The following is a 21,813-nucleotide window of genomic DNA, read 5'->3' as shown; positions in this document are numbered from 1 at the left end:
GAGTTTGCTTAACTACATTCGTGCTATCTTTGAAGGCCAACCCCTTTGCCCTAAATATGTTACACAAATTAAAGCACTGAAAAATGCTCTGGGGGCACGCGGGCTTTCTGTGGTCTGGATGTGTTTATGTCTGTTTCTGCCTCTGGAGGGTCTACGTGCTTCTTTAGGATTTAATTTAGCATGCTTTAGTCTGTGTTTCCATGCCAACCTCACTAGGTCAACCAATTGAAAGGCTGCAAATTATGGAGGGAGGAGTTCAAAACATGAGTACCCTAATGAGCACATGCACATTGTCTACTTACAGTGATGAGATGAAAAGAAAAGTTATACTGATTAACTTTTTTAATATTTAGTATTTTACAGAATACCTTAATTTAAAAGATATTGGTTTATTGCTACGTTAGCTGGAGATAGGCACCAGCACCCCTCCCGACCCCACTGAGGGACAAGGGTGTTCAGAAAATGGATGGATGGATTATTGCTGCAAAACAAACATAATATCTATATCAATTTGTTTTTATTTTATTGATAATATAATATTGTCACAAATAGTAATGTATATTACTTAGGTAATTTCTTAAGTAATTTATTTTGTATGTTTTGTAAATGTTATATTTCATTTGAATTTATTTTAAAGATAGTTTGAGCTGTGTATTATAGTAAAGTGAGTCAATAATAGTGAGATAAAGTCTCTAAAGAAGAACTTGATACATATAACAGTGCACAACAGAACTATTGATTCTTGTTTTTCACATAGAAATATTTACAAAAATAGGTCACTAAACTGATATATGCTTCAGTTTAGTGAAAAAAAAAATACTCTGGCTATTTGCTAAAATGTGCTATAGCCAAAAGCGTAATAAAGACATCAAATCTTTGTGGTCAGAAGTATTTATTCGTGACACAAGTTGAGTATAAAAACCTGAATTATTGCATTAGCTACAATTGCAACGTGTTTATATACACAATACAAAAAAATAACAAAATATATGAATGCTATAGTTTGTTGTGTTTCAAGGCTTGGATAAGAATGAGATGTTAAAGTGACTGATAATGAAGGGAACAACACTATCAGCTCTCTGATCTGCCCTCTGCAGGAGTTAATTAACACTTAATCAGCACAGGATAAACAGCGAACCCTGCAGTCTGTCAACCATCAGCTGGTCAAGCATTTCTCACTATGGCAATCCGTTTATGAATACACAAAAATGCCAAAAAAAAAACAAAAAAAAAACCTACACAAAAGCTATTCTTAAACATGGTGTACATGTGATCATAACTGCTTATATGGCATAAAGAAATACTGATGATAAAGCATATGTTCTTTAATATAAATGACTCTGGGCTTTCAAGGCAGAGCATTACGTCATTCTCGTGCAATCACTCTGTGCTGAGGACCTCTGCTGGTGAAACGCAGAGAAATGCATTAGTGTTAGTAACACATGGGTGACGCAGGAACATCCAGCATCACTGCTGCACAACATGGCCTCGTCATGTGAGCCTCTGCTGCAGACAGAGGGAGCTAGCTGAACAGCATAAAACAAAGCGCTACTATGACTGTAGCCGCTTCATGGCTTCATGTCTAGTCAGCATTTCTAAATAATTCCTTATCATCTTTTTTTTTTTTCATTATTCCGATTTCTGCGAACAAAAATATAAAAAATGCTTCTTTGGTAATGAAAGAGGTGCAAAAGAATAAAAAAAACAACAGTGGACATTCAATCCTGTCATAAGGTAAGCAGACAAGGTCAGCTTATGTTGGTCGTCTGAAAGCAGCAGTTGAAACAAGTATAACAAAAATTCTGATTCATAATCTTCAGCTGAACAGAAGGTGCGTTTTGTGACCACTCAGAGAAAGTGGATGGGCAGATAAGATGCCCAGGATAAGTCTGGCTGTGATGCTGTGACGTAGAAACACTGAAAAGTACCATCAGAAGTAGAAAAGTGCTGTGTTGTGCAAAGATCTTTGGTGAGTCCTCCTTTCTTTATATACAATACCTTTAAAAGGGATTCATACTTTGGACTTTTTCATATTTAGTCACATAACAAACACAAATTTCTAGTCCTTTTGTCAGAATTCACAAACACAACATAGGATGTAACTGTGAAGTGGAAGAAAAATGGAACATGCTGTTTAAGTTGTCTCATGAGAAACAATCTGAAAAGTGTGGTGTGTATTTGTGTTCAGCCTCCTGTAAGTATTCAATGTAAGCCTTTTGTGTAGCATTCAAAACTGGCATGGAGGATTATTTTCTTCCCTGTTCATTTTGTACCTAAGATTTTCAAAATAGTGCTTTTAGTTTGTTTCCTTACTAAACCACAAAAAGAAAGACTTTCAAAGCCGTAAAATTTAGGAGAAAAATCCTAAAAAAATTTTTTTACCTAAATTAAATTGGATGAATTTCTTTTAGGTGCCTAGGCACAACAGAAAACTTCTCAGAAAATCAGATCTTTAGCAGCCTGTTGGAAGCACTGTTGAACTTTTTTTTTTTTTTTTTTTTTTTTTTTTACCTGAATCTCTAAAAGATAAGAAAGTCAAAACACTTTAACAAAAAATAAATGGAAAGTATTATACTTTAACAAGCTACCAGCTGGAACCTTTTCATATAACAGATGAGGTACTGTGTTGTTCCACGTTTACTGTTTGTTGAAAACACGACTTTTGGACACTATTTATTTGCTGATAATGTATTTTCTACATAATGTACAAAGTAAAGCTTTAAAGGAATTTTTTTCAGAATGGGTGGAAAACTAAAATATGTTGAGGATTATCTTTGAAAGTGATGTGAAAACAGGGATGGTTTACAACTTTTACACAAAAACACTGAATGCAAAAACCTGTATTTATTAAAATCATCCAATGTTGATAAAAGACTGTTTTTAATAGGAAATTAATTTGTTCTGGGACCAACCCATCAGGGCATATGTAAGGTTCCGTCATTTAGAAGCTTCCCTGATTGAGAAAAAAGAAAATAAAAGAAAATTACCTGCTGTGAGATTAAGAGATACTTCAGGTGCTCACAAAACACAAACAACTGGATTAAAACAGCCCACATAGCTTACTTCTGAGACCAAACACTTTTTGTCTTTTATACACAGCTGCATAATAAAGCCTGCACATGAGAGCAGATTTCCTTTCTGCTCATTTGTAAATTTCTGTGATCATAAACACAGAAACTGTTTAGGTAAAATCCCTCTCTGAGCCACACGTGTTTGCCATTATTCTGACATGTGCAGAGGACTGAAACTTGCTTGACCCAACGGCAAAGAAAATAAAAGTGAAAGCGGGTGTGCTACACCATGAAGTGCATGTGTCCTTCAGCGCCCGTCACGATAACGTCCATCCAGATACGCATGGCCTCAGGAGACGGGGCCACCATGTAGTACACGCGATCGTGGGTCTTTACACTGAAAGTCAGAGAAGGATTGGGGCTCTGATGGGCAGTGGTGGGTGGGGTTTCGGGAATATGTGGAGGGAGGAGGAGAGAGGGATGGGAGTGAGAAAAGAAGAGGACAAACAGATGTGAGATAGTTCAAGGAAATGGGATCTGACGGGAAGTACCGAGGGCCAAAAGCGTCGCTTTCCAACAAATAAATAAGTTACTGGTAATTTAAATAAAGAGGAAATAAAAACATTAAATAAATATATTTCTCATCCATGGTAAATTAATGAATTAATCAAATAGCTGCATATATAAATCATTAATTGAAACACGATATTGTGTGAGGGAGACCAAATAGTTTTGCAATATGATGGTTTTATTTTCAATTTTAATAATTTAAACATTTTTCAAAAGAGAATTATAAAAATTGGACCTAAACATGGTGGATCAGTAAAAAGGGGAGAAACAGTAACAGTCAAGGTGATTGGTCTGAGCTTGACCAATCAGATGCAAAGTTCTCCTTATTGAGCCACACTGACGATTTAAATAATTTCATGAGCAACTGTGGCACAAAGCAATAAAAATAATAATTATATATGATCGTTACATGTGTTCAACTCAAATATTTAATTATGTGCTTCATCAACTTTTGACACATCTAAATTGATATAGATCCAGTTTTATCTATTTTTTTAAAATTAGTTTAATATTTTACACGTGCAAAAATTTTTTCTTTAACATATCTATTTATTTGCTGGATTTTGGCCCTCACTATGGATGAAGACACATGCACACTTGCTCACGTACCTTGTGTGCATTCTTTAAGTGATCGTAGTACACCTCCTCAATGGCCTGGAAGTAAATGACTCCCTTCATCTTGTTCTCATGTTTGTCTGCAGCAAAGCACATGAACAGAAGCATGATGAAAGCTTTGTGTCTTCAGAGTTTCCCCCTAGACACAGAGGTCCCTACCTGCGTAATATGTGAGCGTCCTCCGATTCTGGTCGAAGACAAACCAGCGTTTCTTCCACGTCTTGATCTTTCCGCCCATTTTGACCAGGAATCCTCGGCAGGTTTTGTCGGTGATGGCCAGGTGGAAGCAGGCGTCTGGGTTGTGCCCGGCTGCTTCGATGTGGCCATGAAGGTCAAAGTCATCTTTTCTCACGGGGAGGTAGCGAGTCAGCAGCCGAGACTGCAGAGAAAGTTTCTGAAAATATTAATCGGACCCCTTTTGCGACGTATCAATGTCGAGAATGTGAATCACCTGCGATCTCTGTTTTTCCCTGAGCTTCACTTCTCTTTCCACAAGTTTCTGTCTCCTGCTCGTTTCCTCCTGCAGACGTTTCTCCAGCTCCTCTCTCCTCCTCCTCTCTTCCTCCAGGGCCTGCCTACGCATCTCCATCTCCCGCTCCTGCACAACCCGGCTGGAAAATAAGTTGCGTGCTTTTTCGCATGCGGACACCGCGTTTCGGTTCGGGTCTTTCCGTTTACCCTGTGCTCGAGGAGTCTCAGCTTTTCAGCCTGGGCCTCTCGGAGTAAACGCTCCATTTCCTCAATCTTTGCCATGTTGGAAGTGCTGGCACTAGGAGAAGAAGTGTGCAGTTCAACACAAAAGAAACAGAATTTCTCCCAAAAAAAAAAAAAATTTCCATTGATTTGCATTGATCATTGGGTATTGGCTATCATAAATGTTAATTTCATTATTGCCTATTCAATTTATTAGTTTTATTTCTTTTAAATCTAAATAAAACAATGTTTTCCTAACATTCCTTTTATGTTGTCTTATTATCCATAGAGAGACACCTCTCTCTTATCCAATCTAAATGAATCATTTCGTGCTTAACTGTAGCTTCAAATCCCCTGGGTTTTTTTTGCTTACACGATCTTTGGTAAAGGAAAGAATGTCACTAAAGCAACTGAATTCAGAAACACAGGACTTTGCACGCTGGGTGATTCAGAAAACAAAGCTACTGAATTTCAGAGCCACCACATAAATAGCCATCTTTCTCGAGTTTCTTATTCTCTCTCTGCTTTATTATTTCTTTTATGCTCCTTCATAAAGTTCAAATCCTCTCTAATTAGCCTTTAGCTTTCACCCAGCAAGATAATTTCTCCTTATTCTTTCAAACACTGCAATAAAACCCTCACAAAGGCTCACTTGGAGAACTTCTCACTCTCTTTAAACACATCCTTTTGATAAATTACAATGACTCTCCTATTGGCTCTTTAGTTAAAATTGATGTGAAAGAGCTCCCATCTTCCATCGCAGCGGCTCCGCTCTAACCTGGAGATGTTGTCCGGTGAACACGCAGAGAAGCTGGTCTCCAGGCTGTCCGAACTGTCCACACTGACGGTGTCCGATGCCTGGCTGTTGTCCGGGTACGAGAAGGAGTCCAGGAACACGTTGGGCTCAGAGACCATCCTGCTGCAAAAATCACTCTGCCTCTGTCTGTCGTCGTTCATGTGAGCATGGCTGTTTCCTGCTGAAACAACGACATGGCAATGAAGCCCTGGCAGCAAATGGTAACTACAGCTAAAACAGGAACTTCAAAAAATACCTATGCCCGTTTTTATGTTGTTTTTACGTCATAGAGAAAGCGGTCAGTTATTTATTTATTTATTTTACAAATCTGAAAACCTGTGCATTTGCAGTCACTGACAACGTTTCATCCAGGACTAGTCTTCATTTTGCTTCCCATCATTTCTGATGTACTTGCTTATTCCTGTGGAAAAACAGCAGTCCCAAAGCATGACGCTGCCACTGCCATGTACGTCATCCTTGTCTTGATGGGTAGGCAGGTGTGCCACACTTTCTTTTCTATTTTTGAATGATAATTTGAACAGTGCTCGATGATCAAAGCTCGAGATGTTGCTGGCCTAATCAGGATCCTGTTTATAAACACCTTTGTAATTCCTTCATCATTTTCTATTCACAAAAAAAAAAATGATGCACAACATTTCATTGTGTAAAAAAATCAAATGAAAAAATTGCAAGGTTTGTAGTTGTAACATGCGAAAAAGCAGACTATTTCAAGGAGAATAAGCATTCTGTGATCCCAAAACTATGAATCCAGTCACACGTAGACCTTCGGGGCAATATAACTGACTACAACTATTGCTAGGATTTATTTGGAACAAGATGCATTTGTGTCACTCTGACTCACCCTTGGGCAGTCGACGGGCGTTCACTTCCCGGGGGGAGAAGCTGAAGCCTTGTGGAATGACACTGCCACAGCTGGAGCTTTGGGATAAAGGCAGATGTGCCTGAGGAACAATATGAAAGCACACAACATGTTTAGGTCCAACTCCTGGAAGTTCTCCTGATCTCAATGGACGTCGCAAGCAAGAGTGGAAGTGAGAATTCCTGCTTTGGGTGGATCCGTCTCAAGGGAGTTGTCTGGCTAAAAACGATAAGGCTATAAAACCCCCTCCTCTAAAGCCTGGAATCTGAATTATCAATGTCATTTTGCATTTTACTCTTCGCTCAAGTATACTGCAGTCAACTTTAACTTTGAAGAATATCATCTTTTAACATCACTATCCACTCTATTTAACTTTTTACACCTTTATGTTTTTTTTGAATTGGTTTAGATAGCAGACCTTGGGAGGAAGCGTGCGTCCCAGAGATCTGCCGTAGGAGCCGAGGAGCTGCTGGCCTCTCTTATGAGGAATGCTTTCGATAGGATGGGAAGAGCTTTCTTTGCTACTTCTTCTCCTCTCTTTCAGCAAGTTCAAGTGCTGCAGCGATCACACAAATGAGAGCAATCGCAAAACAGGAAATTATTCTGAAAGTGCTGCAGCGTTACTGTAACCGGCTCCTACCTCTTTGATGGCAACAGGGTTGTTGGTCAAAGTTTGGCCCTCAGACAACTCCACGTACTTTCCTTCCAAAGACAGCAGCTTGTCTCTCTCCTGCAGATGCCACATAGTGTTTATTTCATTAAAATGAAACATTTGCGTTGTCCGCATGCAGAGGTTGTTTTTTTCTTTACCTTTTGAAGCATGACAAGCAAGTTGTTTTTCTCTCTCTGGAAGTTTTCTTTCTCTTGCTGAGCCTGTAAAGTGATCTGAGAGGACTGTTTCTTCAGAGTCATGATTCTTTCCTGTGGGGGGAAAAAATCAACAGGGTGGCATCAGTATAAAATATCTGCTGACTTTATCAAAGTGCAGAAAAAAATATATTAGCGGTGGGGCTGAGAGATGTAGTGTAGGTTGAAGAATTAGCAGCAGAGTCAGAGCAGACGGTGCCTTGTAAATGCATTGCCTTACAAAAATGTTTACACCCTCTTACCTTTACTGCACTTTAGCCCATTATGAACACAAACCTCAATAATTTATCAGGATTTTATGTAACAGCCCACTACAAACGACTACATAACTGTGAAGTGAAAAGTCCAGTCCATCCAGTTTGACTGTTATTCTGCAAAGAATAATGGACAAAAAATCTCTAGATGTGCAAAGGTGGGAGAGGCATGAACCAAAATCCATTTTACCATATGTGGTTCTACAAAAAGTACTGACTCAGGAGGGCTCAATGCAAATTACTACCACACTTTCCTAATTTTCATTTCTAACCTTAACTTTGATTTTTTTATATATTTTTATATGCTTTTGCTGTAATATTATTTGGCCTTTGGGACTTGAATAAACCTGACCGTGAGCCGTTTACCTATTTCAACTCCAATAAGATATACTTACGTATGTACAAAATTTTTTGTTTGGTCACACAAATGCAAAAAGGTTCAAGCCAAGACATAATAACTTTTACAAATTACTTCACTTAAAATTCTAATCAAACATCCTGTTGTCACACTTTCACATTTAACTTAGTCATATTTAGCTCATTTCTTATGTCCTTGGTTTTGCAGGCTTGTTGTAACTACACTATGCCAAACATTGTATAGCAACTGAGCTCACAACTGTGAGGCTTTTATACAAAACTTGCAGAACGATTAATAACAAACACAGAAAGGCAATTATAAGCTAAAAAATCCAACATTTCCATTGAGCTATTTTCATTGTAAACCATCATCAGAAACTGCTTGTGACTTTGAGGAGGTTAGCCATTTTGAACAAAACTACCTTTCATTCTTGACTTCACATCAACAGCTCTTTAAAACAGGAACCTGTAGAGAAGCGAAAGCCGCAACAGTGTCAACATGCTACGTCAGAGGTCAGCTCGCAGGTCAATGCCTCGTGGCCCCCGCCGTGATATGAAAGTATAACATTAGTGCGGCCCACAGGGTGAGCAGACCTCTGAAGGAAGTCCCGCCTGCCGTTCCTCGTCATGGCTGACATTCGGTGCTAGGCTAAGCTACACTGACTTCACGCACACTACGCTTGTAACAATAGTGTGGCGGATGATGGAACAGTCCGGTACCAGTTGCGTTTTTTTTCAGTCGCCATTCCGGTACTTTCTAACATTAACAAATGCCACGACCAAACACAGAGAAAGGCGACTCATCCGCCGCGCTGTTGTGATAAGTAGATGACGTCACACGTCGAGACGTTCTCCATAGTTACCAGCTGGCTAAAGACTTCTATGAAACGTAGATCGGGTTGCCACCTTTCAGAAATTAAAATAAGGGACCAGTCTCTATATATGTACTGCGGCGGCAGCGTGTCGGTTAGTGTGTGTTACCCAGAAAGCAGTTGGGCACAATACCGCAACACCAACACCGGGAGTTAAACAATGACTGGGGCAGCCTACTATATAAAGTACTCGGTGACACCTTTTGAGTTATTACACATACATATTTGTAAAAGACGGAATAAATTGTTGTCCCGTATCGGTTCCATACGAAATGCTACATTTAACAGCCAATTACGGGACGGTTTTGTATTTTACGTGTCGGGTGCCAACCCTAAATGTAGAACAAAAGCGACGCCAAGTGGAATAAACTAAATTTTTTCACACCCTCATCATGTCTTTGTCAAAGCCAAAGCCTGCAGTTCATGTATTGGAGAAATAATTAAATGTTGGTGACATTTGAGGATATTTTTAAAATGTTTTTTGTGGAATCCTTTATGCGGCCCAGCCTCACCCAGACTCTGCCTCCAGAGGCCCCCGGGTAAATTGAGTTTGAGACCCTTGACCTGTGCTACGTGAAAAACTCAACAAGTTTGCTTCTACCTTGCGCGTGATGCTAAGACGCTGATACTCGGCGATGTCCCGCAGCAGCTCTTGGCTTTGACTCTCGTTTTCCTCTTCCTGCTTGATTTCTCTCTCCAGCTTTTGAAATTCCGAATCCTCTGAGGTTTTTGTCTGCTCCTCGCTTTCCTGGGTGACATCAGAGACGTATGCAGATGTGGAATATATCGCACAGTTCAGTCATACTAAACTGATGAGAATGAAATGATTAGAAACAACATGATCCGGGATTAGTCAGAACAAGGTCAGGAAGGAGAGTAATAACTCTAAAACAGACGCATTGGGAAAGGAATGGAAGGGCAGGAGACCAATGTGAAAAATGAGAACTGTAGTGTTTGGGCTTTGTGTTAGTTCAGGTGCGTAAGAGGCATTTCAGCCAACCATTGTCTCTTGGGCTGTTTAAACTGGACTATTTTTTTATGGCCTCAATTGGAAAAGCTTATGCTTCCTTATTTGGACAGTTGGTGAGAGCTCTAGAAGGTTTCTCAGCTGCTGTGATAATTGTGCTAATCCCTCCTTTGAATTAGGGCTTTTATCATTTACTTTGGAAAGCTCAGTTAGTTTAGTTTCAAAGGAATGTAACAGAACCTTTTTTTTTTTAGGATGTTGTGGTTTAACTGGACCGATTCCCAATGGTCTGTTGCTGTGGCTTTATGTTCACAACAAAACCTGCTCATGCTTGCTTTCTATTTCCGAACTATTACTACTGTGCAATGAATTTATAATAAAACAACCATAAATATACTTATCTGTCCACCAAAAAAATTACAACGGTTAATTTATTTAAAACACTTTTTGTGCATCTGCACCTGAGATTTTTCAGGCTTGCTTGTCCTCTCGATACTTTGCATTTTTTCTTTGAGTTCGTCCAGCAGCTCCTTTTCCCTCTGCAGCTGGGTCATCTCAGACTCCTGTTCTCCGTCCAGCAGGGCGCACTCCACCTCCATCTGCAGGAAGAGTCAGACATAGGTAGGAATCATGGATATAAATTTATTTGTTAGTCACCTTGGTAACTGGACATGGCTTTGCCATCATATGGGTTGTTAGTAAAAAAAAAAGAAATAAGCTGACAGCATTTTGGAAAATATGCTTCCCGACTCTCAGTTTTGAGTAGGTATTTTTGATTACTTCCACATTTTTTGTAATATAGATTTATATAGCATTGCTTTAAATGTTTACCAAATGAAACATATGTCTAGGAGAATATGATCCGCAGACTCATAGTTGGTGTCAGACTGGCTGGTCTGAGGATTTCAGACACTGCTGATCTGCTGGGATTTCCACCCACAACCATTTCTTCATTTTGGATGTAAACGCCTTGTTGATGTCAAAGATCACAGGTGAATGGACTGAAATGATGGAAAGGCAACAGTAGCTCAAATAACCCATCATCAGAACCAGTTATGCAGAATATCTTCTCTGAATGCACGAAACATCAAACATTAAACCAGATGGGCAACGGCACCTGGCGATTTCTTGCATTGTACATAACCCTCTGTTCTTCAAAATATGTAAGTTGTCAGAAGAGTTACATTCCCTAAATTAAAAAAAAATTAAAAAAGAAAATTGATAGAAAGCTCATAATGCTTCGTAATTGCAACTGATTCTTAAGGCTAAACACATCTAGTTCAGTTTGAGTCTGAGTAGGTAGATGCAGAGTAAAATAGGAAAAGCCAAAGAAATCATCAGCTCGTCTTAATCATCAATCTTAAGAAAAGAGTCATGGAGATGTCGGTTCTGTGCCTGTGCTTTCTGTGCTGGCTGTACCTCACGCAAAGACTCCTCCATCTGGTTGTCCAGGTCTTTGATCTTCTGCTCCAGCTCTTCGATGTTGTTCAGAACCTGGATTCTCTCTTCCTCTAAATGAGATACTTCCTGTTTCAGCTGCATGCTCTCCAAGGCCTGTAACGACACCGAGAATGGAAATAAATCACCGGCTTCAAATGTAAACACACAACTGAAGCTGTTCAAAATGTCATCACCATCACAATAAAAAAAAAAAAAAAAGTTTTAAACAAGATAAGAGATAGTTTTCTGTGTTTATGCTTTTGCAATCATTTGTCAGAGGTTGGCTTTGGGTTTTATTCAGTTACACAACAGCAGCTGCTGTCTAAGTCATCCAAAAATGGATCACTGGCAACAAGGGCAGGATTCTTTTCCACTTTGTGCAATGGAAATCGCTATTGGAGCTGGGCAATGCAAGGCATGCCAAGGCACTCCCACATCTTGCACCATCAAGCAACATCTCTTAAATATTCAGTCACACTCATTTGAATTTAAGCAAGCTGTCTCAGAATTTAATTATTCTTGTTTATAGGAGCCAGGTGGGTTATTTTCTCGTCGGACACTTGTATGTTTAGCAAGTCTTCCTGATTTATAGTTTTGTCAGATGTGCTGTAAGCAGCATTTTGTCCGGCACACACTGAGTACTGAGGAATGTTAGCAATGGAGATTGGTTATATGGAGACTATAAAACAGTGTCACAACTCAAGCAAAACATACAAATCTAGACTGAACTCAGATTCAGAATTTTATGAGAGCCATATCTAAACAAAACTATGCACCTCTAAGATAAAAAAAGGATTACCTGCGTTATGTACATTTCAATTTCTCGTCTCTATCGCTTTGATAGATGCTATAAACATCTGGAAAAGTGCATGTCTTTGCTGTGCATGCAGTCTTGCATTCTCCTCGTGCACATCCGTGCACAGCTGAACGAACATACACACAAACACATGCACACTATAATTCACTGCGGGATCAAGTCATTTCCTGTCCCCCCCCACTCCTTCAGGAGTTTGAATGGTTCAACAAAACTTGAACTTCTTCATTAAAACCAGACACTGCTAGGTTACGGCTCCAGAGTGGAAAAACTGAAAGAGAAAATGTAGAATGGAAAAGGTGGCCTCTTTGGCAGCAAAAAATCCCTCTCATAATTTGGTATATGGGTAGCTTATTTTTATTTGTGGTTTAAACACGTTTATTTATTTTTGATAAAAAGCGGTGAGGCTTTCCAATTTAACGTCTCCAAAAAAGGTGGTGGAATAAAAATGAGGTCAGATTGTAGTCACTTCAAAGCCTGAGGAGTCTTGGGCAACTCTGATTTCCATGTTTATACGTCTGTCCAACTTACATAAACAGGAACTGTGCAAATTGCTAAGCGTACAGTCTTAGAGTACTTAAAAAAGACTTTAGTGAATGAAATTATGCATAGAAATTATGTGGAAAATACCACAAAGCAGAGCTCTGAGGGCTACACACATTTCCAGCTTTCCAGTTTCGATCAACAAAATTTGTGTGTATTTAAAATAATGTAATGATAGTGTGCTTTTTTCATAGTTCATAGTTTCTTGGAAACCTTGTTTGGTACCTTTGGTACTGAGAAAAACTGAGATATGGCAAAAAGGTAAACAGACACAGATAAACAGAATGTCAGCACTCAGATTATCCACATTCCACAGAAGAGGGAGAGCCTCATTACTTTTTTTTTTTTTTTTACAACAGGGTTTTTACTGCAGTGAGGGTTTCTCTCATCATTCTGGAACAGGAAATAGCAGGTTACAGTAACAGATCTTCCTCTGAGTACCAGTGAAGTGACTTCAGAACAAATGACAACATTTTGACTGTGTCATCAATGGACTTTTGGTTATGCTGTAGAAAGGCTGAATCTACACGCACAACTGTGGGTTTATTTAATGCCACAAACTGTTGACTGTTTCCATATGCTCCATCTTTATTCTGTGATGCTGCTTACTTTGGCTCTGTGGTGCGTAGAAGGAGAAGGGGCGCTGCTGTTCAGACTTATAGCAGGTGAGTGAGACCTGTAGTTTCCCTGCTGACGCTGGATGGCCTGCTGCTCCTCGGGAAGCTGAAGATCTCTGGCTTTGGCCCCAAAACAGGTGTCTGGAGCAGTGCTGCTAGGGGAGTCAGAAAACACAGACTCATCGTCCGACACCTGCAGCTTCTCCAGCTCCTTATTGATCTTTTGCAGATCAGAAACAGCTGAGCCCGTCGGCTCTCTCACCACCTGTCCCAATTCAGTGCACAGGCTTAAGATGGTTTCTAGACGCTGGCATTCCTGCACACAGGAGATTTGGTGCATTTGTAATCAATCGATCGTTACAGTCAACCAAAGAAAAAGTGAGAAAAGAACAACTCACCAATTTCTGCACTTTCTGCTCCCTGAGTCGCTCATCTCTCTGATGCTGGTGATAGTCTCTCAGCTCTTCTTTGCCATTCAGAGAACTGATGCTGCCCACCCTTTGTCCTGGGCTTAGCCCACTTTTCCCAAATGACAACCTCCTTTCTCCTAAGCCCAGATCCAATCCCGTTCCGTCAATCTCTATACCTAGGGAGCTCAGTGAAGCAAGGCTGGACCTCCTGGATGTGCTGGGCATGCTTGCAGGCACTGTCACATCTGGCGGCTGCTCAAGGGAGGAAAGACTGCGCCGCTGTCCCGCTGAGACCACCACCCTGTGGGAGCCCACTGAGTGACGAGAGGGCAGCGACAAAACGGGGGGGTCTGCTGCGTTGTGAAGTCGTGGCAAAGAACGGCTATGCATCCCCAGGTTGTTGAGGGAACCGGTGGAGTATTTCCTCTGCCTTGACTCTCCAACGGCTTTGCTTTGAGAGCTAAGTCTGCGGCTCATCCGGGGACTGGATGGCATACTGGCCGCCCCGCTCTTGACCCTGGGAGAACGAGGCACTGGCTCCCCATACGAGGACAGCAGAGAATTTCCGTCAGGTGCATTAGAAAGCAGCAGACTGTCTTGTGACTGGTGGCGAGAGTAGGAATGACGAAACAAACCATTGGTGCTAAACTGGCGGTCACCCTGACGTGGCGATGGAGGCACGCTGTTGCTGTTGATGTAGGAAAAGTTTCTGGAGGCGGATGGAGGTCGCTCTGTGTTGCTCAGGATGGACAGTGGCCTGCTGGGTTGCCCAGCAACAGATGAAGGTACGCTAAGGTACTTGCGACTGCATTCAGCTGCCCTCAAGCTGGCCTCCAGAGCACTTTTTCTGCGCTGCAGAGTCTCCATCAGTTCCTGAAGCTCAGCTTTAGATCGAGAGCCCCTCAGCAGTGTCCCCCCTACAGAGCTGCCACTGCTGTGCTCAATCTTCAAACAGTCTGAAGAAAACAGAGGTTCGACAAAGCATGAGATCCTGCCCCTTTTTGGACTCAACATAAACAGTCTCTCTACTTTATATAGTCAGCCATATTAAATGTCTTTAACCTACAAAGCAGAAGCTGAGCTACACGATCTGCTATCTTGTGTGCTTGGTAAGAAGAGGGGGAAACCACTGAAGAATGTACGCTGCAGTTCTGAGGCCAATACAAACACTGGCTCAGTCATTGGTCTGGTCTCTTCTAAAAATGGAAGAATGCTCGTGAACCAAGACAGGGCAGAATACATCATAGTCTCGACTGCAAATAATATCCAGAGGAGAGTCAAATACCAAGCCAAGCAAAGTGATGATAGTGTCTGAGTCAGCATGGCAAGACGCTGAACATACACTATAAGTTATTCCTAGTTCATTTGATCTTATTGAAATTCTTAGCCTCTCCTCAAACATGGGTTTCAGAAATTAGTTTTAGGTTTTACTGCTAGTGACAGAAGAGATCTGCTGCCCCATATAATGCATTGAACTCTTAAAAAACATACTGTGTCTCATATGTATCAAACATATAGAGCATGAGAGTGTTTATCAGCTTAAACTCATCTAAAGGTCTCATTCCTGAGCAACAATTGAACATTTTCTGAGACAGTACTAACAACCTGTTGAGAAATTCCAACTTACAAGCCATATCTTTGTAATTGGTGTCACCTTGCTGGATGTTAACTATTAAATTTTATTTCCAGATAGAGAGTCACTGTTTCAAATGACTGATTACAAATACGATTTCTTTCATTTGTCTCACCAGAAGCGTAGCCCAATGTGGCGACGGCGCTCCTTTGAGGAAGCATACTGTTCATCACAATGACCGGCCCGTTCGGATGAATCAGAGCGAAGTATGGAGGATTCAGATGAGACCTGTGAATGAAAAGACAGAAAAGTCTCAATGCAGGGTGAAAGAACAACAGACAGGAATGGATAGTATTGTACTACTGAGTCAAAGCTGTTAGGTAAGGATATAAAACAAGATTTTGTTGGCAAAGTGTTAATCAGTTTGACACCTTTGTTTCAGACGTTTACATGCACTCATCGTCACCTTAAAAATCTCAGCAATTTGGTCATTTTAATTATGCATTTCTTCTTTTTCCAGAGTGGAATAAATATACACTCAACACAAACACTGGATGGAATGGCTAAAAGATGTTAATGCTTGTGGAAAGAGAGCTGAACTCAACCTAATAGGCATTTTATGGCTCGTGAAAACCTAAAAACCAGACATTTGAAATGAGCTCTACCAATTCAGAGCAAAGCCAAATACTCGGCCAGGATTATGGCAGACGATTGCTGATGGTCATTAAACGTAGTTTGTTTCTCTATAACTTAAAAATATTTGTGAGCGTGTACATATATAGTGCTGTAAAAACCATTTACCTTTACAGATTTCTTTAATTTTGATTGTTATGTATGTTTCAGATGATTGAACAGTTTCAGTATCAGATATAGATAACTCAAGCCAATACATAAAGAAATGTTTATTTTACTAAAAAACAATACTCATTCCAATTTGTCCCTAAGTGAAAAGCGGTTGTTATCATCCTTAAATAAACCTGTGATATATCTGTTTTTTTATTTAAACCAATTAACCTCAACCAGTCTTGATAACAAACTCACTAACAAGCTGTCCGACAACACGAAGAAGATTTAAAAGTTTCAAAATCTAATAGACATTAGAAATCCAACATAATGTAAAATAAGATTGATTACTTTTATCAAGCTGGAATTGGTTACAAATCTATTTCTAAGGCTTTGAGATGTTATTAAACCATTATCCACAAATCCACAAAACACAGAGCAGTAATGAAACTTCCCTGGAGTAATTTACTTCAAGAGTTCATCAACATCTGAAACACTTTCAGCTAACTTCAGCCTTTTGCTAAACAATAACAGGTTGGGCAGAAATTGCACCCAAGACAAAAATATCTGTTTACCAAAAAAAACACAAAAGCTCATCTCACATTTCTCTTGATGACCTCCAACACAGTTGGGGAAACAAATGTATAGATTGTTGAGACGAATGTTAATGGTTTTGGAAGTGAAGACAGCATTTCAGAAAATGGATGTCATACGGACAGGTGGACATGGCCTGATGACCTGAACCAAGAATTTTGCTTTCTGAAAATCCTGAAGGAGAATGCCTAGACATCAGTCAAAGATTTTGGATTGGCCGAGTCAAAATCTAAACAGGGCATTCATGCTCAAAAGCCCTCCATTTCACAGAGAAAAGTGGTGCGAAATTCCATGGCAGTGAAAAATCCTCATTACTAGTTACCGCAAATGCTTGCTGGCAGTCGAGGCATACCAACACTAATCTGTACTCTTGACATGCACGTCTGTCGCTAATGATGTGCATGCTGATGTTGCATCAACATATATTTCAGTTCACATGAGAGACATTTACTAAACATCACTTTACCATAATATCTGTGAAGTGAAAAACCTTATGAAGCTCTTAAAAACCTTAGAGTGCTACAAAATACCTTAACCCACTCAAAAATTGAGATTAACCATTTTCTGATTACTTATTGACTTGTTTCAACACTATTTCTGCAATACTGATCAACAACATTGTTTTATCAATGGAGGGAATATACGAAACAACCCCCCCCCCCCTCCGATTTGCCTTTAAAAATACTAGAAAAACTATTGCCTGAAGTCCATCTGATAATCCAGATGTGCATATTTTAGAGGAAAAAGGGGAAAAAACTTTCCAAAGGCCTGAGTATTAAAACAGGGTTTACTTTTTGGTCTAGCCTGTTTTCCCAATAAAATCTCGAAAAGCTGTTTTAATTGGTCTGCTGACAATTATGCAATTTATTGTCTTCTTGGTTGTTTTACTTCACTCCTAGATTTTAATTTGTGACACTAGTAACATTATGGTTTTTGCAGTAAAACTGGCAGAGAATGTTATTTCAGGTATCCTTAAAAAATACAAATGACAACGTTTGGTCATATATGAGTGAGAAATCCATCACCACATCATTTCAGCTTTGAGTTTTTTAGTAAATGACAATGTAATTAGTTCCAGAGACCCAAGACCATTATTTTGAATAAGTCAGACATGACTTGCTCCTGAATCCACAGACAGCATTCACTCACACACAGCACACAGAGAGACAAGAGATGGCTGATCTGAGAGGAGTTTCTGGTCTTGCTGTCTGGAGAGAGCGCCAACAGGAAACAGGGTATCCTCTTACACCGTCAAGCATCCAGTCAGCATGAGTTCATTCTCCAGACCTCCAAGAAAAAGAGAGAGGGGGTGAACTCCCCCCTTCCACCCTCTTCAAATCACAGGCAGAGGGTGTTTGGTCCGTCACTCACATTTCAGGTCAGCAGGGTGGTGGTGCACATGTACAGAGTTTGAGAAATGCCCCTTTGATAAGACAGCTTTCATCTAATGTGTGGGAAGAAAAGTATTTTTACATTGAGCAAAGCTCAAACCGCAGTCGATTTGCATTTCTCAATAATTGTCTTACAATTACATTTCCATGCTAAGAAAAGAATAACAGATGGAAAAACTTTGGAAGTTGAAAATGCATAAGCACTTTTCCAGTTAGTGAACGGACCATACAGAGTCACTACCAGATCGCAGAAACTGCAAAAGTGTTGGGTTTAAGGCACTCTGCAGGGAGTCGGATCTTGTGAATCTGTTTCTTTTAAATAGTTAAAGTAAACTGGTATGCTTTTGCTTGAGATTTGAATGAGATATTTTTCAAGCAGACATCACTTTTACTTTGTCATGCAGATGCAGATGTGTTTTCTTTGGTTCAGACTCATCATTTTATCTTAGTCCCTTGTCACTTTCTTGTAATGAAGCATGTCTCTCTGTTTCCCTTAGACCACAGTGTCCTAGACATTTACATGAAGGCAGTATAGAAAACTGAGACAATTTTGAACAATATTTGCTGCACAAAATCTTTCTTTATATATGCCATGTTCACATATCAAATAAACACACACTGTCCTCCTCCCCTTGTGCCTGTTCTCCACCTCACTCCGAGTACCAAAACAGGAACTTGTGTGTGCATCTCTAAGACACACAGCAAATAAATACACAACTGCAACTTAGTTTCTATAATTTAAAATAAAGAACTGGTCAACAGAGCTGGATCAATTGTGAATGATACAACTTTAAACAGAAACACTTTTTTGTGGATCTTCTTATTAAAGAAAGAAGACTCAAAGTTAGCCATTTTCACTATCAGAGAACCAAAGTTAGAGAAGGTAAAAAAAAAATTATGAAGATATTCAAAAGTAAATTGTGTTCTTTATGTCCTTCTCAGTTTTGTCCTTAGCTCACTCTAAAAAGCAAGAGACAGTGAGACTTTTACCAAACTACAGGAAGCCTTGACCTATTACAACGTTGTGGAGCATGGTGAATTTAGAAATGTGTCAAACTTTTGTAAATCTCAGAGTTAAAATAAGGTTTGACATTCTACATGGACACTGTTGTATTTGTGATGCAAGGTGTGCTAACAGCACTAATTTCTCACCTAAGGACAATTAATTTTTGTCTTTAAAATAATAGTAAGATCCTGTGACTGCTTTCTTGCACACATGGCGTGATGTTGTCTCCGTTCCTTACATAAATAATTAATAACAGCTTAACGCAGGAAGGACAGAAAACATTTTATACATGCTGTTCTTCCTGTTACCTGTGTGATGTTTCTCAAACAGAAATGCCAACAATCAGTAACGCCTTTACAAAAAAAAAGAAAAAAAAAAAAGAAAATCTGAAACTATCCACAAAATTCTGATGTATTTAATGTGATTTAATATACAGTTTCCAGAAATAAAAATGACACAAAGTAACAAATTGTTGTTTAGTGAAACTAAAACTTTCAAATCAAATACCTGATAAGAACAAACGCATTTAGTACTATTGGCACAGAAGAGTTGAGTGGACAAACAGATTTGTGTCATTGTCATATTTAAGTATTTGACCAAATAAGTATGTAGAAAATGCAATAGTTTTTTATTTGATGTTCCAAATTAATTTGCAATTAAATAAACATATAAATATTCATTTGTGAAATGTTTATAATTTAACTGCATGCAATGTAATCTCAATAAATCTCCACAACACTGCTTAGTCGCATGTTTTTATATAGTTATCTTCTTCTTGCGCAAAGTCCAGTGGTCATGAAGGAGAAACCATAAAGATTTTTTTAATCATCAAATTGGAGCAAAATTCATTTTTTGTGACCTTTTGCACATTTCTTGCAAAAATGTCTGAAACCTAACCCTGTGGCTAATTTATGCCATAATCAAATCCAGCTCATTTTTTCTGCAGTGTTTTACATTCCAAACACATTTGGTGGCAGCTGTGAACCTCGCACTAACATAAACAGTGCAGAGCAGAGCAGCCTAACATGAAATCTGATACAACTCCGTCACTTTCCAGGAGCATCACTGTCCCAATCAAAAAGATTTATCAGAAAATAATGAATTTAAATATAATGAAAAGGGGTAAAAAAAAAATCACTGACCTCTGTTTTCTGCCCAGGTTACATAGTTTAAAATCCTCTGCTGGCCGGTTATAAGTTTCGACGCTCAGGTTCTCTTTCTGCCTGCCTCTCTGCTCTGAAGCAGCAGAGGAAAGTCTTCCCATGACAAAGGATCAGACAGGAGACCCTTTCCCCTCCCACCTTCAACTCTCTGCTGAGATTTTCCTCTCCAAGAGAGGAGCGAGAGGGGGGACAGCGGGTGTGTTTACTTTCCTGGAGTAGGCACAGCTGCTGCCCCTCTCTGGTTGTGCAGGGAATCACTCACAAACCACAACAAAAATAAGCAGGAAGAAATGGACTGAGAAGTAGCATTATCAAAATATGTAGAGACTTTTAGGAGGTACCAACGTTTAATCTCTCCTACCAAGAGATGTTGTTCCTCTAAACATCTAGCTCTGACCTCTGACCTCGCACTGATCAATATCATGTGACTGTTAGATCATATTCCAGCACAGAGACACTGAGTGAATTACTGCAAATGAGCACACATCTTGTGACAGAGTCCATCCGTTGTTTTCAAATTTCCGTATCTAAACCAAATCTCCTGTCAACAGTTTCTGAGTATTTTTAATCCGCAGACAAGTTAGACTTTGCCAGACCTTCACCACACAGTGGAGCCCTCCCACATTGTGTTTAAATGAGGTAAAGGTGTCTGCAATTCTTGATGTTAGACTGTTGTTTCAGCAGTATGTATGGAGGCGGGTAGAGGCCCCCGTTGCTGTGTTTGAATCAGGGCCAACCTCGCTCCCCCAGACTACAGACGGAGGGTATAAACACCCAAAAAACACCAGAGGAATATACAACATGAAGCAAACCTTCTCATTTAACCTCCTCTTATCTTCTTTTGGTTACAACAAGCAAGCAGAATGAATGAAAAGTAACTTTTGGAAAAATCCCCTAAAACCTCCCTGAACCATAACACAAAAAAAAAAAAACTCCAATTACATCATAGGGAGGGGGTTGTGGAGTGCAGCCTTGACGAGATGATTACTTCCAGATACAGGGCCGGGGTCTTTGTCATTAAAACACACACACTCTCAACCCTGACCAGCCGTGCAGTCTTTACAGCTTCACGAGAGCAAAAAATGTACCGGGACACTAAATTTATTGCTAAAACAAAGGTTTAATTGTCACATAGCTTTGGAATGTTACACAACTTCCTGTCCAAAAACATTGAAAAATGCCATGATTTGAAAGTTGCCAGACAGATCTTGATCAGACTGTTTCATGAGCTTTTTTAATATGCAAACTAAAACCATTTGTAAAAGAACTCAGAGCAGAAGGGGGGAAGTAAGGAAGAGAAGAGAGGAGTGTGTGGGGAGATTTGTGTTAGATTGCAGACGGGGTTGTATGATCGCCTCTCGTAATTGTAGGGAAATCTGAGTCATAGAGCAACAAGTTTAATGTGTGCCACTCATCCACACACACACACACGCGCACACACACAAAAGAACAATAGAACTTATGGGAAAGTTTTGTTAGTCTTCTTTAAAATGTACTTAAGTCTTACTGACTTCTTTTTTTACTATTTGTTTCAACTACAGCTCTCTTTTCCATCCTCATGCAGTTGTCACTGAAGGATGCATGCTTTGACAAAGCA

The 21,813-nt window shown here is 39.7% G+C and overlaps 1 protein-coding gene across 4 annotated transcripts; it reads right to left on the bottom strand.

Moving 5' to 3' along the window:
- Positions 1 to 875: 875 nt before the first annotated feature.
- phldb2a (pleckstrin homology-like domain, family B, member 2a) lies at positions 876 to 20,352 on the bottom strand. 4 transcript variants are annotated; one of them, XM_015040322.1, is made up of 18 exons: positions 20,196 to 20,352; positions 15,455 to 15,567; positions 14,342 to 14,662; positions 13,695 to 14,239; positions 13,289 to 13,612; positions 11,302 to 11,436; positions 10,344 to 10,481; positions 9,517 to 9,663; positions 7,376 to 7,486; positions 7,206 to 7,295; positions 6,984 to 7,121; positions 6,548 to 6,647; positions 5,668 to 5,866; positions 4,875 to 4,965; positions 4,648 to 4,794; positions 4,356 to 4,575; positions 4,191 to 4,276; positions 876 to 3,434 (listed from the first exon to the last, which is right to left on the bottom strand). In XM_015040322.1, the coding sequence occupies exons 1-18, from the start codon at positions 20,315 to 20,317 to the stop codon at positions 3,294 to 3,296; spliced, it is 3,168 nt and encodes a 1,055-aa protein (XP_014895808.1). In that variant the 5' UTR covers positions 20,318 to 20,352; the 3' UTR covers positions 876 to 3,293. The 4 variants fall into 4 exon arrangements, with proteins under 4 accessions (XP_014895808.1, XP_014895817.1, XP_014895793.1 ...); XM_015040331.1 differs by having other exon boundaries at positions 14,366 to 14,662; XM_015040307.1 differs by having other exon boundaries at positions 13,695 to 14,662.
- Between the last annotated feature and the right edge of the window lie 1,461 nt (positions 20,353 to 21,813).

Source organism: Poecilia latipinna, unplaced genomic scaffold (genome assembly GCF_001443285.1).
Source record: "Poecilia latipinna isolate Pla-1442-1.1 unplaced genomic scaffold, P_latipinna-1.0 Scaffold30, whole genome shotgun sequence".
In the NCBI taxonomy this organism is placed as follows: Eukaryota; Metazoa; Chordata; class Actinopteri; order Cyprinodontiformes; family Poeciliidae; genus Poecilia; species Poecilia latipinna.
The sequence above is the reverse complement of the archived record's forward strand: the minus strand, read 5'-3'. Positions and strand labels throughout refer to the sequence as shown.

Bases quoted from the DNA above. Each gene is read 5' to 3' on its own strand.
- phldb2a (XM_015040307.1), bottom strand. From the start codon at position 20,317: ATGGGAAGACTTTCCTCTGCTGCTTCAGAGCAGAGAGGCAGGCAGAAA. The intron at 4,576-4,647 runs GTGATTCACATT...CTTTCTCTGCAG, and splicing joins GGGAAAAACAGAGATCGCAG to TCTCGGCTGCTGACTCGCTA. The intron at 4,277-4,355 runs GTAGGGACCTCT...GCTTTGCTGCAG, and splicing joins GACGCTCACATATTACGCAG to ACAAACATGAGAACAAGATG.